The following is a 17,371-nucleotide window of genomic DNA, read 5'->3' as shown; positions in this document are numbered from 1 at the left end:
GGAAGTTCTTGCAGTTTGGTGATGATGTAGCAGTGTTTTAACTTACAACAGAATTGTTGCTGTTTTAACAACTTGCTTTTGTGATTTAAATTGCTTATTTAGGTATTTTCTTTTGTAAATTTACTCAGCAGCATTAAATACATATCAATTTTGTTTTGTTGTGTGATTTATTATACCAAAGAGCAGGTAGGTAAGTTATCAAATTTTATGAAGAAAACTAGACTTTTGATAAAAAATAAACTCTTCTTAAAGATTTTATTTGTATATTTCATAATGAATACAATTAAAATAGTAATTTAACCTACTATCTGATGTAAAATACTGTATTTAACAGTAGCACCATCTGTTTCTAGCCTTATAGGTAGTCAGAGAAGTATAGGCAAGGGGGGCTAATTCTGTAAAATAATGGCATTTGATCAAATTTACATATTAAGTAACATAGTTAGGTACCTATGTCCTATATCTTTCTAATGTTACCTGAAATATTTCAACACTCTGCATATGGATTTTGACAACACCATTATAACCATTGCTTCAAACACCTTTCGTTGTTCAGTCACCAGGAGTCTTTTACAGCAGCCGTTGATAATGGGACCCTTTCAAAGCATGATAAGCAAACTCCAGAAAGGTACCTACCTGAAACATAAGCTATTTAGTATTAGCAGCTCATTAAAAGGTAGGGGCCTTCCTTTTTATAATATTAGGTAAATCACCTTGTCAGCATCCATGTTTCTTTGATTGAGAAACAACCACTGGCTTGAATAAACTTGGTTCTTGGGACTAAGTAAATAGGTACCTATATGCATGGGCTGTTTCATTGTGATTGTGTGTTTTTTATTAGAAAAGGCATTCTTTTCTGTTTTCCTTCAGAATGTTTCACTGGGCCCCTTGATAGTTGCAAAGTGTAGGTGGGTGGCATTTTCAAAACTCTCTTCCCGAAACATACACACACAACACACACACACATTATCTAGGTACCTATCTAGGTACCTATCTAGTATCGCAGTAGTTACATCGAAATATTGTAAAATTTACATCAAAAATAAAACATTTCGCTTTGTTTACTATTAATTTGCCAACAATGGCGGCCGATGACGTCAAAATTCTATCGCGCTCGGAACGCACGTAATAGACAAGAAAGGCAAATGATGACGTAACCGCGACGGGAAAAAAAATGGACCATATCATAGAAAACAAAAAATATCCCCACATGAGTTGATTGATAACAACCGTTTGGCCGATCTCGAACTAAGTGACAGCTACTGTCATTTTGACAGCTGGAATGGATTCCTCGTCCCCAAATTAGTCGAAAATGAGTACCATCAACCCTAGTGAAATCGGACTGGTTTTGACGTTATTAGCTGTCAAAGTGACAGAATAGCAATAATGCATCTCAAGTGCGTTTTTTATCAAAACAAATCGAGTGAAGGGTGGTTTTGGCTAATTTTGGGGCGCCCAATCCATTGGTGAAATCACTTTTTTGATATCTCCACAAATCGCCAGTGTCTCGAATTGAGTGACAGCTACTGTCATTTTGACAGCTGGAATGGATTCCCCGTCCCCAAATTAGTCGAAAATGAGTACCATCAAGCCTAGTGAAATCGGACTGGTTTTGACGTTATTAGCTGTCAAAGTGACCGGAACAAAACGTGTGTGAACTCGCGCCAGAATACAAAATTAAAAATATGCGAGCGTCTTGGAAAACGGAGGCGAGGCCAGAATGCGATGATGGACGGAAGGACACGAAGGTTGCCTGGCGCGCGCGCTGACAGTAATAACCAAGATTAGAGCCAGCGAACGACAATTTGCGACGTTGCCAAGTCGACATGCACAACAGTCAACCTAACCTAACCTAACCTAACCTAACCTAACCCAAACCTAACGCAAACCTAACCCAACCTTTTTATGAAAACAAAATGTTAGTAAGGTTGGTATGTCAAATTACTATTTTCGCTTTATTGTGCAAAGCACAATAACACAGCACAAAATCAATGACCATTAATAATATATTATGTTATTAGGAGTAGAAGAGATCTTTAAGTGGTTAAGGTTAGGTTAGGTTGGGTTAGGTTTGGGTTATATAGAAAACAAAAGATAGAGCAGAATTGAAGCTTTCCAAAAATATCCCCCCTCGAGTTGATTGATAACGTCGTTTGGCTGCTAGAGGGCGTCAAAGTTCTCTTCACCATAAAATAACATATTTTGTGACACTCGTTGCTTTGACCCTAAATTACTCCCTTATTTGACAAGTTACGTCAAAAAATCATACAACGATAGAGCAGATTTCAAGCTTTCTATAAATGTCCCCCCATGAGCTGATTGATAACACCGTTTGGACGCTAGAAGGCGTCAAATTTCCTTTACCATAATATCACATATTATATTGTAAATATTTTTCAGTCAGATTTCATGTCGCTTAATCCGGCCGAGTTCCTGGCAAAGAAATTTTACACAATTAACACAGACAGTTAAAATGTTAAATTTTAGATCTAACTCTGTTAGTTTTTGAGATATCAAAAAACCGACTGCACCAGAGTCTCTTCCGGGACATTTTAACATAAATGACACCGAGACGTCAACTGTAACTTGACAAATAAAAAAGTTGTATTTTTTGACAGTTCGAGGCCGCCATTTTGAATTTTCTGTCAAAATATTGACTTGCACCTTGACCTGCGGTCTCAGGATTTTATCGTCGAATTATTTAGTCTCAATCATTTTCCAAGCAAAATTTTGCAAAAAATCACCTATGCACAGTTTACCCGATAAAACTTGAACGTCTGGGGATATAACCTATGAAAATTTTAAAGTGCATTTTTTGTACTTATTTCATTTAATGACTGATTGAAGAGCTGCTGCAACTCTTTAGGCAGTGAATCTAAGTAAAACAATATTGTATGATAATAAACATTTAATATAAAAAGATCACATCCTCACAAAGACAAGCCAGTAAAACTAAAAAATCATTTGCAATGTGTGAAAAATAAATCTGATGCATTTTGAAAAGCATGTTACAATAAGTTAACAAGTATAAGACCAAACTTATGACTTAAGACTTACTTTCTGAAACATAAACTTTGCAAAAATTGTTAATTAAGACTTCCAAAAATTTGGATGCTGTGCAAACGCCTTTCAAAGTTTGTGTACCAATTCTGCACAGTAGACAGAGGGACATATGTGCAGTGGGATCTGGAACCATATTGGCCTGTGTTATGGTGTAGGATAACACATAGTCCATGAAACTTTTCAACATTTTTGAGCAAATGTGACTTGGGTTTCTGGTCCATCTGTTGAAGGGACTTCTTGAATATTTGCTAGAGGTTCTAGAATAATTACTGTTATTGATAACACAAACGGTTGATAAATCAAGTAAAACTAACCAATACTAATTCCTATTTGGGCATTGTGAACTATATGGGATTGTCCAAACATCATATTTGAATAATCACCCATTTCATGTAATCTTTTCAAGTTTGATATTTTAAAAATAGCTGAAGGCTTGTTATTTGAAAGGTAACCCAGTAGCTGCCAGTTTGGAGGGGCATTTGGATCAGGCCAGCTGAAATAAACTAAAATCCATGTTGTACTTAAACAACCCAGTAATGTAAGGTAGTTAGTACCTTGCCCTGCCGTTCCTTCTGGGAATGGAATATTTCCTGTAAGGAATACAACTATATGATTAATATTATCTGCATCTGCAATTGTGGTTACACATTGCTTTTCATTCAGCTGCTGAAATTCTGTCTGGACCTGTGAAAGTAAACATGTGTTTAAAGTAAAGTAGGCTTTAAATCACCTATTCATATTGCCAAATAATTATTACTGCTTTAAATTTGCACTTACCAATCGTCCAGACACTATAAGACCAAACATAGCCATTTTGGTAACCTGGGACCGGAATTTAGGTGGAAAAAACTCTAGGGGAATTCAAAAGGTGAATTAACAGAATGTATTACTAATAAAAACAGTAGCCGTTTCTGATTTTTTCACAAGAAAAATAGAGGCGAGTAAACTTACAAGAAAACAAACAAAATTTCAAGCATGCATTTGATTTTTCTATATTTATTCTGCAATATTCCAGTCAATTCGACCAATCACAAACACAAAACCAAACTACCAAAAGTACCAAACACAAACAACTTCACTCTTCAGTCTTCCTTAAAAACTTATTTTTGACAGTTGGACATTGACAAAAATCCATCAGTGATCAGTCAATCCCATGGAAGTGGATCAAAGAACAAAAGTTCTAAACCAGTGATTAGATAGGTGGCAGAGACTAGGTGGTATGAATATTTCAAATTCAAATAAATACTAAAATCTGCTAGAATCATCTAGAATACAGTAAACCGTTTTCAAGCAAATTGCATTTTTATTTACAGAAAATTCATTATGCACATTGGTAGAGAAATTGGGGTGTTTTTTAATAAATTTGTAATTTTTTTTGAAAACTGACACTAACGGAAAAAGTTAGAGCTGAAGCTTCTAAATTAAACAAGGAAAATTGAATCAAAATAAAAAAATTATATCCTGTAGGGTTTTGCAAAAAGTTGGCTTATCCAATTACTTATTTTCAGATAGAATACGCAGTTTAAAATTTGCGTATTAAAACCTGAAACGCCTTGTATAGTACCTGTGACAGTACTTACATCAAATTGGTCTGAATGGGAGAAGAAAAACACAAAAAAAAACTTTCAAGTAACACAATTTTATTAAATGAACATAATATACATATACCAATAGAATACATATTTATCCCAGAGTACTTGTTCCTGTCTGAAAGTAGAACTGTTTCCAGCAAATTCAACGGTGACTGTAATGGAAACGTTCTCCCAACAGTCAGAAACTCGAATTTTTAGTTGTAAATAACTCTGGAAACTCAACATACAAAGTAAACTAAAAAAGTTCTTACGTTACAAACGAGGAATTACTGTTCTTAGAGGAGGTCATTCCCAACACTGTTTAGCCACTCCCCTAACATGCGATTAAAATATAATGTATATAAAGTAAACATAATAATGTTCAAACACCATTTAAGGAAATATAGAGGTATAAATTACAAAAGAGTACAAAATAGAGCCGGTACGCTAATATAGTGTAGTCCACTAAAAAAATTGTTCTTAAAACTAGTTTTTAATTAACATTATTAACAAAAACTTCCAGGTATGTTATAACAATTACCAGTTTATTGTGCTACATTGTAGCAAAATAAGTAGTGTTCGTAAAATATTTATTATACTGACCAAGCCAAAGTAATCCAAGTGGCTTCTTCAGTGTGTATAGAAGATATAACATACATGCCAAAAATAACAAATCATAAGCATTCAAATTCAAGTTGTTATAAGAAAGTTTACACTTTTAAAAAAGATGAATACAATTTTCTTTCAGTTACACGCTAATAGAATGATAATTAAACAAACCTGTCTATTTTGCAACTAATATTTTAAATAAATTATCCCTAAAATGTGCTGACCATTTTTTCCAGCTCCTCTACTTGCGCCTTAAGTCTAATATTCTTCATGTGCAACTCGTCCGCCTCCTTCTCGTACTCCTGGTCCTTGATTTTGCGTTTCAGACGGGATTTTCGCGACCGCTTCGTTATTTTTGTCTCTCAATTCGCGGTACCGCGACACATCCTGGTCTTTCGATCCGTCACTCGACACCGAATCGGCGCGACGCGGTGGCCTGCCGCGCGGTTTAACATTTTACGCGCGATCACTTTCTGATGTATAGTACGAGTCTTGAGAATCGCTCGAATCCGGTTCTGAAGACGTTTTTTTCGTTGGCGGAACGTACTCGTCGTCGTTTTCTGAGTGTTTTCGTTTCCTGGTGGGGTTTGGGTTGTGGTTCGCACGAAGTGGGACGCTGATTCTGATGAGAAGACTAGAGGGCTAGTCAGTGCCGCTAGGAGGTCGTCATCAGGTGTTATGACGGTAATATCCTGAAAAAGAGTGTTATTTACAACTTGTTAATAGCAATATTCAGGCCATGATATAATCACTCAAAAGCAAACCAATTAAAAGCCAATATATAGCACTTTACAGCTTTTCAACAACAAAACTTTAAGGATTGCATTGTTGAAAATGATAGAAAATACACGATTAGAAAATTGAAGGAAAAGCTACTGTTTGAAGTATTTTTATTTAAACAGGGTGTAACCAATTTAAGATCGATAAAATTCTCATTTTTTTGTTTGCTTACACTCTGATATGCAATGAATATGAATATTTCCCTCATGTGTTAAATGTCCCATATGAGCAGTGCATTTCACCAGAATGACAGCGATAATTGCATTCTAAAGTGATAATTGCATTTCGATAATTGCACTGTACGTATCTATAACGACTGCATTGTTGTAGAGCCTATTGCTAGTATACTAATTGTTGTCTTGCGCAGTTTTTGACTTTTATAAACCAAACAATGTCAACGCGATGTCAACAATAAATTAATGAACGGTTTGATTTTGTTCATGAGCTCCATTGAGCAATCTATAGTTGCAGCAAAACCAAAACATTTTCTTTATCGGGAAATATTCCCAAAATTACATTGGTGCCTTAAAAATGACCTGATAATTCTGCGTTCAAACTTGTTATCTTTGCAAACTGCATTCGGTCATTTTCATATTTTTTTTCTAAAAAAGCCCTCACCTTCGGTGTCGGGCTCTTTCGCCAAAAAAATATTGAAAATAAACTCATGCAGTTAAGAGATAACAAGTTTAGGCAAAATTATCGGTAATTTTTATGCACTTGTGCAATTACCCCGAATATTTCCTCATGTGTTAAATGTCCCATATGAGCAGTGCATTTTCACCAGAATGACAGCGATAATTGCATCTAAAGTGATAATTGCATTTCGATAATTGCACTGTACGTATCTATAACGAACTCTGCATGTTGTAGAGCCTATTGCTAGTACACTAATTGTGTCCATGCGCATTTTTTTGACTTTTTATATAACCAAAAAATGTCAAACTCGATGTCAACAATAAATTAATGAACGGTTTGGAACTTGTTCATTGAGCTCCATTGAGCAATCTATAGTTTGCAGCAAAACCAAAACATTTTCTTTATTCGGGAAATATTCCCCAAAATTACATTCGTGCCTTAAAAATGACCCTGATAATTCTGCGTTCAAACTTGTTATCTTTGCAAACTGCATTCGGTCATTTTCATATTTTTTTTCTAAAAAAGCCCTCCACCTTCGTGTCGGGCTCTTTCGCCAAAAAAATATGACAATAAACTCATGCAGTTAAGAGATAACAAGTTTTCATGCAAAATTATCGGTAATTTTTATGCACTTGTGCAATTACCCCCGATAATCAACGTTTCTATGTCAATAATGTTTAAAGCTATACACCTATATTAAAAGTCAAAAATTTTATTCCTACAATAAAAAACGCTGCAAACTTGGCATTAAAAACAGCAACTTTTTCCTAATTAATCGAGCATAAATCTTTGATCATTTCCACGGTAACAATAATGCATGTATTTTAGCAACATTGTATTATGTTCTAAACGACACTTTTTAAAACCTTTCAGAACAATTTCTTCACAACCAAATACCATTTTTTGCTGTCTTTCGGTTACTTTACTTTTGTTATACGCAGGGGCGGATGACCCGAAATTAGTGTTCCAGATACATCAACTGTCATGTTGACCTCTGATGTTTTGTACAGGGTGTCCCAATACAAACTGTACACGCGTCTGTTTCTCAAAAACTGCATATGTATACATATAAAGAGCAAATTTATCTATCTGAATATTACACATAGCAATAACGTTTTGAAAAAAAATCTGTCTTATAACGTAGCCACGAGGAAAACGCTGGAAAAATTTTCAGCTTTCTAAATCTACTGCTAGAAAGCCTCTCAATAGCACTAAAATAAATGTCCGAAAACTCTGAAAATTTAAATGGAATGGTATAGCAAAATACGATGAATCTAATTTCTGTTTCTCGACGAACAATTTTGCTACTTAACTTTTTGTCTACCTCCTCAATTAAAGTAGTAGGAGTGGTTCAAAGCGTGCTTCTAAAGAAATTAAATGTCTCGAAAATGGCTGATGGTTACCAAAACAAATGAAAAGACGAATTCCAAATATGACGTTTAAAAAAAGAAAGAGTTGTCCTGGCTGGTACATAAGCAAATATGAGACAACGCCAGTCTCAACGAGTTTGTAAATAATTACAACTTTAACTTACCTCGTTAACCAAATCCAAAATATTAAAATCGCTCCCCATTTGGACAACTTCATCGATGACATCGGGAGTGTTTAATGTGGACATTCCTTCTTGTTTGACGGGAAATTTGAACCGTTCTAGCATCAAATTCAATCTGGGTTTGGTGTTCTGCGTATAGTTCGAAATTCTCCGGACCGAAAACTCTTCAGCTGGGGAAGATATGCAGGAATATCGGTCTTCTTGGGGTGACGTTCCAGTAGAGTTAGAGATTTTAATAGTATTGTTATTATTAGAGTAAACGCTTAAATTACTAGCGAACGAGTTTCCATTCGCGTTTTTCACATTATTACTATAGTTATTGAGTAAATCGTGGGCGGTTGACGGATACAAATACATGTCGGTTGATTCCATGCCCACGTCGTTATGCACCTGATTATCCAGGGCTAAACTTAAATCTTTAAAAATGGCTGGGCTCTTGGATAGTTATTGTATTGTGCATTGTAGTATTCGTCTTTAATTTTAAGCCTGATGGTTTTGCTGATGGCGGCGGCGTAAAGTCAAATGCCTCCTTATCTGGAAAAGGAAAAACCAAAAAAGTGGCCGTCAGCATCGTTTTGCTCTAAACTAAAATTAACAAGTTGACAGCGGAAAATGACGCTACTAACCAAAAAACGGGAGTGTTTAATTCATCTATAGAGCCGGTTAAATCTATTTTTGGAGGTTTCGGTCGCCAAAAGGGCGGAAAGATCGCTGAACTCCTCCATTTTCAGCTGGTCTTGTGGTGTGTCGATTTTTTGTGTTAATACGTAATCTGGATTTTGCACTCACCTAAAAAGACATTAAGACTAATAAGTACATGTAGGTAAATGACCGGCCATTTTTTTAAATTAACGAAAAGTTGATGTCCTTCCAGTCATTTGTTTTTGCGGAATAGGGTACCAAAACACAATTTAAGTGCCTTTTCCCCTATTCCTATTTAAGTTGTAGGTCACTTCGGCAATAAATCGATTCTGTGGTTTAAATTTTTTTGCTGTTATAAGTGTCGACGATGTCACACATTGAGAAATATCGTGTCTCAACTCTTCTAACAAATAAGTTGATACTTTGGATTATTATCTAATTTTTACTAATTCATAGTATATAGCATAAGTACGTATGTTGGCCAGTCTAATATCTATACCCTCTGCATCTATAACTTCAGATGTATTTAAGTTCTTGAGAAAAGTAAAAATAGTTATTGAGCTCAAAAAAAAGCTTCTCCCACACTTTTTTTTCACAAATTTTATTAGGTATTCATATGGGTGTTTCATTCACGGTATAAACTTCTTCAGTTTATTTATGAAACCCCTATATATTACGAAAAATATATTTATAATGGAATTAACATTTACACGGAAAATCAAACTAGAAGAAAAGTAGGATAACGTCACAAATTATAAAAATGTATACCAAAATTCAGAGATATGGACATTTTTAAAACTATTCATAAGGAATCAATATGATAGATACATCAAAAAAAATCTTAAAAGTTTAAAAAATTTTAGAATAAAAAAATCTATCAATAAAGAAAGAACTTAAATTAATTAATAAAATGGATAGGTATGCTTCAGCCACTTTACAGCATAAATTCATAAAGTTACAGAATCGGTATTATTATGAAGTTAACCTGTCACACAATCTGATCGATCATGTTTGAAGATGATCTAAGAACTTGAAATCAGTTTTTTATATACGCACTGTATAGCGCACTGATTTTTACTTAAATCTATTTACACATCGTAATGCGTTAATGTAACTTAAAAGTTCTAAGTTTATTTTACTTCACTTAGAGTGCTTTACTAATTGGAAACCTTATTTGGATTTAGGAATAAGCTTGTCGTCATCCGTATCGTTGACGCCACCGCAACTGTTCTAGAGCAGAGAATAATCAACATAAAAATTGTCGTTAAAAAACAAATTTATTTTATCACCTAAAAATTGGTATAAAAACAATGAATGAACAAAAAAACGGATACATAGAAAAAATTGGTTTGAAGCGTTCGTCACCAGCACTTATCTCGGACTGAATTTCCTGCATCAGTGCGTGAGAATTTAATACCATCTGATTTCAAACGTGTTTCAGCATGTTATTGATGAGTCACAATATACGGCACACATAGAGGTGATAAAGTACAATTTTTGCCAGCAACTGCTGAATGTACCAAATGCGAATGGTTTTTACAAGGTTGTCAAAACAAAATTTGAATCTTTTGATGTTCAGGAGTGAATCAAAGATCTACTAGAGTACTGTGCTAGAGTTTTCAAGCCACAAAAGTGTATAATTGTAGACTGTTAAAATTATTAACATTACAAAATCGTTATTCAGCAGGAATATAAATTAACTTAACAAGTCATGTGACCTTAGTGATGGCCCCTTAACGAAACATTTTCTTAATAATATGTTTCGCTTTCTTTGTGGTTTCGGATCCCAACGCGTTATAATTCAAAGATCACGTGACCTTCATGTGATTATGGTATCATAATGTCATGTGATTTTTAGATCGTAACGTCTTTGGATTCGAAATCATAGTTCAAAAAACAGCTGCTACTGCTAATGGCGAATTCGACTGGGAAGCACTATCCGAGTGCACGGCCTACCCCAGTTCAATTCGTATTTTCTCAGTGCCATGTAAAAGTTGCTCTAACTCCGATTAGGTGCAGTTAGCACGCTGCACTAAGAAAGTGCGAGCCACATCAGTGCAGTTATTAAAACGAGGTTGATTCGACTGGGATTGACAATTAACAGAAAATTTATCTAATTTATCAAATTGTCCCAAGCAGGCTAACCACTCTTCACCATGACCTCCACCAGGATGACCAGCTGACGAAGAAAGAAGAATTCAAGACAAGAAGAGCGCAGAAGAGCCCCGTTGTCAGCCGGGGCACTCTCACCCAGGACAGGGGACACCGTTGCAACACTGGTAATTCCCGAAAGGGAAATATTTCAAGGGAAATACCAGTGACTGTTAATGGAGTCCTTCTTCCGGACCTTTCCTTTTGGTCTACAGCGATGGGAGGGTAAAAAGCAGTAGTCTTGCTTGACCCGCTTATCTGAGACCATTCTCTCCTGTCATGTATAATAACCACTCTTCATCTCAGGAATCACTCTTGGTGCTAGATGACGTGTTTATTAAAAATTCTTCAAGTAAAGCCGTTGACACCATTTCTATTTATTTGTTTTGTTTGTATCTCTAGACAGAACTGAACTAGAACTATACTACAGCACAGTTCTAAAATTTTGCACTAAGTGCTAAAACACCGCACCAAATGCAACCCAGCCGAATTCTCACAGACCGCACTAAATCAGTGCATTTCCGAGACGAACATAAATATTTTCAAAACCAGTGCAGAACTTTGTCAGTCGAACAACCAGCACCGAGCGAGTGTGCTTTCAGTGCAGAATAGTGCGCACTAGTGCCGCCAGTCGAATTCGCTATTAATCTCATCGCAGTGGATAGTTTGTGATTAGTCAAAGAAAGCAGCTTTCAGCTTGCTGCTTTTTTTGACTAATCACAAACTACTGGTGTCTATAACTTTAACTTTTTTTAAATTTTGCGTTAAGCTCAGGCACAGTGGGGGTAGTTTGTGATTGGTCAAAAAAGCAGCTTTTAGCTTGCTCTGCTTTTTTTACCACTCAAAATCTACCAATACTGTGATTTACGCAAATACTTACTGCTCATCTCATGTGAATCTATCATTAGAGTCAAAATCCTAATTTAAGGTTTTAACCTTAAATGGAAAATAATCTCACTCACATGATGACAAGCTCAAAAGGTTTAAAATGTAATAACCGCTCTTTAATGTCAACAGAAATGTCCTAAAGCCGCCATTTTTACCAGCCAACAATCAATTGCCAATGTCAATAATATTAATCTCCTGGAGACCAACAAACTTGTACGGCCAGTAGTACAACAGTGGTTTAATCTTTCAACCTGTTTCAAGTCAGGAACGTCACTTTGACAGCAATGCATTTCTTATGAAAAAGTTCAACAATCATCAGTCGCAGTTCAACTCAACCGGTCTTGGAACTGTGATTGTACAACAGGGCCGTAGTGTATCAGGCCAAATCTCACACTAATTGATTCGATATGGGTTTAGCAAAACTGTACAGTACTTTTGAAACTTCAATCAATCAAAAGTTTCACTTTTCCCTTTCAGACAACCCCTTGTGACGTATACAAAATCCTTTCAGGTTCCATATTTAAATTAAGAAACTGCCAAGAAAAAATTACCTGTGAGACAACATTCGCAGTGTTGCTGATGTGCATAATTGGATTCACATCGTACGGATTGACAAACGTCTCCATGTCCAAATAGTCGTCCATGTCTTGCATTTGTGTACTGTGAGGGCGGTATATTTCTGAGTAGTTCCTGTGGGGTTGCGATAAGTAGGGCGGAGGTTTCTCGCCATGACGCGGCTTGTGCAGGCACAGATTGGGTGAAAACCATGATGAAAGGGACTGAAATAAAATAAATTTGTTGGAAAAAAAACCATAAAAGATTTCACTAATAAAACTGTTGGTAGAATAGTAACTTACATTAGATTCGCCTTTTCTGGTTGCTGAAATTTTTCTAGCCTTGGAGGCCTACCAGAGAAAGAGTTGAGGTTTTTTAACGCTCAACCTGTAACAAAGTAACGGTTATTAAAAACACTTATGAGAATTGGTAAAAAATCTGTGTTTAAAAAATACAAATACTCATTTTACTGCTAAAAAACTTCAACTTATGGCTAAAACCAATCCTCTTCATAACAATGACCTGCCAATAAACTATTGTAAGTGGTTATGTACCTACTTTTTGATAAGCACATCACATGTCATTATACTGTGTGTTAAACGAACTAGGTGTTTTTGTCTGGAAATATGTCTAATAATGGTGATACTTATTTGTTATTCATATTTTTTTACAACTTTTCCAGTTGTTGCGTTTTATATTTGCATCGAAAAATTATCGGCAGTCCTTAAATTATACCTCAATTAGGTATTTCCTTAAATTAGGTATATGTATGTGTTTTAATGTGAAAATGATGTTGTGGTCAAAGCGTTGGTGTATAAGATGTCTGGAGTCTGGAGTGCAAATTTACTTTACTTACTGGAACGTTTTTGTTAAGCGGAAAGCTAAAAATAACGCCATTCTCAGAAAAACCGATCGATTCGAACGTGGATTCAATAATAAATACTTAAAAAATATACACTATGTGGGCTTTTTTGAACTTTAACCGATAAAATCGAAAAATAGACTTTCGCTTTGCACGCCACTGGCCACTGTCGCCGATGAGTCGCTGACGTCAGGTAGCTTAATAAGCAAGCTCGGACAAGTTAAGTTAACTAACCGCAGATTTCACTTTGCGATGTCACACGAAAATCTTATAATATAAAATAACATGTCTTTATTGTATTACATATTAAATAATTGACCAAATAGCGATCCTAGCAACAAATAAAGCACTATGCGCAACATTTATAATAGTTAATCATTCAAAATCAAGGTTACCAGCCGCATTATCTTATTTATAATAATAGGTAGTTCAATTATGCTGCACCCGCAAAACATATGTTTCTAGTTTTCCTGGTTACTTACTCTCGAGAAGGCAGCTTTGAAACTTCTCCCGCAAAAATGTGAAGGAAACACCAGACACCAATAATAATCGAATCTTTCAAATAAAAACTGAACGGAATTCTTTTAAAAAAATTTGTAGAGAGCGCGAAATGGAACACGTTCGAACTCGCACAGAACCGCAGGAATTATGAAACTGAATGACGCGGACGCGACGCGGCGTGAAAATCCTGGCAGGATTCGACAGAGAAGGTGCATCGTCGTATCTTTGTCTTATTCACAGAACGGAGCTTTCATTGGCATAACATGGGTCAGCGTCAACCAATCAGATAACAGTTTGCTATTGGTTTGCCAATTCCGAGAATGACTCAATGAAATTTCGGTTTGGTCTGTCGAACCAACGTTGCGGCATTGCCAACTCGCTAAGTTTATCTGCCTTGTAGTAGCAGGAACTGGACTGTAAGTCAGTTGTAGGTCAGTGTAAATGTTTTGCAATCTTTAAGTTTTTCGGGTTACTTAAGTCAATTCAGACATTTCATATAATGGGTTTTTTGCTAGAATTATTTTCTGTTTTGAGTTTGAAATTGCCTCTAGGAACAGACCTAATAATTACTAATTTTAACTTATTATATTCGCAAAAGAATGATCATGTGACAAACTGTCTTATGATAATGCTACGTTGTAAAAGGAGGAAAAATGGCACGGTAAAATTTCATTTATTTTTAGTTACATCAGAGTAATTATAGCCTTTCTAATGTAGATTTGGTAGACAAAAGCAATTTACAGGCCTGTTTTAAAAATAAAACTTTATAAGCAAATAAATAATAAACTCTTTGTAACACTTCTTGTCAGGCAGATATACCTACTTAGTATTAAGCAAAATAAAATTGAAAGGAAGTGTCAAATGCATGCCTGATAATTTTAATAGATATTTACATTACTAGTGGGTATGAGCATTTTTATAGTCACGAGTGGGAAATATTGACACGACGAGGTCGTAAACTGAGTTGTGGTGAGCACACGAGTTTTTTAATTTGCCATACCACACTGGAATTATTACTTTATCTACCTAGGATTAACTCAGAATTTGGTCATTTTTTACTCTAACTTTGAGCTGCGTAATGAGAGATTTTACAATTACTAGTGCGATAATAAATTGTTTTATTGTACTCGTACCGTGCCTTACCACACTAGTGCAATAAATAAATTATTATCGCACTAGTGTGGTAAAATCGATCATTACGTAACATGATAGTCCTAGATAAAAATAATTGCATGGCAACTCCAGCAATAACCTTCTCCTAATAGAGGACTCTTGGAATTAAAAAAATACATAGACACAAATAAAATAAAAGATAACGAGTTTTAAACTATAGCGCACGTTGCTTTCACTTTGTCACTGAACCGATCAGGTGAGATATGTATAGATGACTCATCCAGTTTTAATTTAATTAGCAATGAAAAGCGGTTATTATTTTTTTCAGTGCGTCATTCTGTTTTGGTTCCAGCGAGTTCTGGAATCATCCAGATTATGACGCAATAATAAAACTGGGGTTGGAATTTAAAAAAAACAGCTTACTTACGTCATTCCCATTTTGGTACCTCTTGGCCAATTTTCGCAAAATTTTCTCGATGATTTCCTACGCGTTACGGTAACCGAAACAGTCTTTTGCAACAAACTATGAAAAATGGTGCTGTTTTGAGGATAGGAAAATTCTGGTTTAAAATCGCTGTGGTGAACGTCGTCGACCATAGTATACAGGGCACACAAATTAACGGAACCACTTATTGATTTCTAATAAAGTTCTGTGACAAATTTACACACTTATTACTAAATAAAACGTGTTTACTATATTGAACAAGAAACGCACTCGCACAAGCGTTTCAAGGATAATTAAACGTTGACGTTAGTCTGATATTCTGATGATAGGGAGTGCGATGCTTTTCCTCTATTTTTGTCCGAACACTGTTGCCAATTTGGTTTATTTAAATTTCCTTCTGTGTTTATAGACACTGAGATCAGAGATATTAACAAAACTTTGCGTTGCGCAATGTTTTTAAGTTGAGTTATGGACAAAATTTCATATTAATAACTACCAACATAGAGCTCGAATCAGATGAGAAAAGGCCACCGCATCATCAATGACGCAGTTTTTAAAACTATTTCTTTCTCCTTCTACAGTTGCCGTCGCATTAGATATAATCAGAGGCGTCCTATTAAAATATTCCCGAAAATATATTGTTAAGCGGTCAAAAAGCCACTTGGCAACGTAGTACGGTTTTTACTTGGACACAATTAAAACAGATGCGGCAGCGGCCAGGGACATTTGGACCTTTTTATGCTTTTACTAGCCGGCACTCTAAACGGTGTTGCCAAGTTTAAAAAAATGTAGTGGCGGACAGGGAGACTTAGGGGGTTAGGTTAGGTTCCGTTTTAGTCTGGTGTTTTGGTTGTATTGTTGATGGTCGCAGTTGAAGTTCACATAGTGTTATGAATAAAAAACGTTATTTTGTCAAAATGTCTTTCAAAAGGTTGGAAAGAAGGTGTTATCATACACAGCCAAGGCCGTGAAATCGTCAGTAACAATTTATGAAGAAAGAAGCAGAAGGAGTTTCCATTCCTTTGAAAAACTTGTTGTCTTTTATTTTCTTTATTAAAAACGACGAAAATGTTTCATTTTACTGATAAAATAATAGCACGCCACTGACTGGCTGCAACAACTTGGAAAGTAACGAGAGCAGCAATATTTAAAGCGAGACGTACAGAGATCGTGACATCATCGTTTGATGACGCCTGTGGCCTTTTCTTAGCTGATTCGAGCTCTACATTTTTTATTTTACCTAAACTAACAAACAAAATCACGCGAGTAATCACATGCGGTGACCTAGAATATCATGGCAAAGTTTCAGTGATATTCCTAAAAAATGTGTGTAACTGTTGACTTGTGAGGTAACTTGTTGATTTTCCCATAAAAAACGTGACAATGAGATTTCCTTGAACTGTTATTTAAAATTATCTTACTTACTTACTTACTTTTAATTATATTGAAAGTGCTTTTTTTATCTGTCCATTTTAAGTCGAATCGGTGATGTTTGTTGTTCACCATGACTCTGGCTTTTACTAGGATCCTGTCTGTCGATAAAAAGTATTTCAGTAATAAGTGATCTATTGAAATGTTTTTACGTAGAATTGATTAAGTATTATTTTTTTTAAGAGAGAGTAATAAAAGTTGTGTAACTTATTACGGGTACTCAAGATTCGAGATTTATCTAAACTCTAAAGGATTTTGTGATTTATTACAATCAGTGGCGTTTAGTTTTTAGGAATACGAGCAAACGAATATTGATTAAAATGTTAGTTAAAAAAAAGCATTCTTGTCTCCTAGAAATAAGCAAACTGACTCCATGTCTGTTTAATACCTCTGTATACTTATAGCATGTCATCAGTACTCTTTTCAGATTTTAATAATTTTAAAAACCCTCTTTTAATAATTTTATCTAACAATCTTGGCTAATAATGTATTTTTTGAATCATGCACTCTATTAATAATTACTTGTGTAGGGTACAGATAACAATTTGTTGAGTGGAATCAGTGTTGGGCTA

The 17,371-nt window shown here is 35.3% G+C and overlaps 1 protein-coding gene, 1 long non-coding RNA gene and 1 pseudogene across 3 annotated transcripts; all 3 read right to left on the bottom strand.

Annotated features, from left to right (window-relative positions):
• Positions 1-243: 243 nt before the first annotated feature.
• On the bottom strand, positions 244-980 carry LOC145726663 (uncharacterized). Its single transcript, XR_014177639.1, has 2 exons — positions 478-980; positions 244-395 (listed from the first exon to the last, which is right to left on the bottom strand). It is a non-coding gene; the product is annotated as an uncharacterized LOC145726663 (long non-coding RNA).
• Positions 981-2,890: 1,910 nt separating this feature from the next.
• LOC145733128 (protein OPI10 homolog) lies at positions 2,891-4,136 on the bottom strand. The gene is given in 6 exon segments (XM_081985793.1): positions 2,891-3,119; positions 3,122-3,187; positions 3,190-3,299; positions 3,353-3,566; positions 3,618-3,747; positions 3,841-4,136. Coding segments are annotated over 6 exon segments (585 nt in total). The 5' UTR covers positions 3,877-4,136; the 3' UTR covers positions 2,891-3,090.
• Positions 4,137-4,682: 546 nt separating this feature from the next.
• Positions 4,683-13,983, bottom strand: LOC145727029 (uncharacterized; annotated as a pseudogene). The gene is made up of 5 exons (XR_014177771.1): positions 13,792-13,983; positions 12,750-12,834; positions 12,444-12,671; positions 8,194-8,657; positions 4,683-5,935 (listed from the first exon to the last, which is right to left on the bottom strand). The product of XR_014177771.1 is annotated as an uncharacterized LOC145727029 (transcript).
• Between the last annotated feature and the right edge of the window lie 3,388 nt (positions 13,984-17,371).

The sequence above is a fragment of the Ips typographus genome, linkage group LG1, assembly GCF_016097725.1.
Source record: "Ips typographus isolate SLU linkage group LG1, UJ_Ityp_2.0, whole genome shotgun sequence".
NCBI classification, from domain to species: domain Eukaryota; kingdom Metazoa; phylum Arthropoda; class Insecta; order Coleoptera; family Curculionidae; genus Ips; species Ips typographus.
This window is presented reverse-complemented; position numbering and strand designations above follow the sequence as displayed.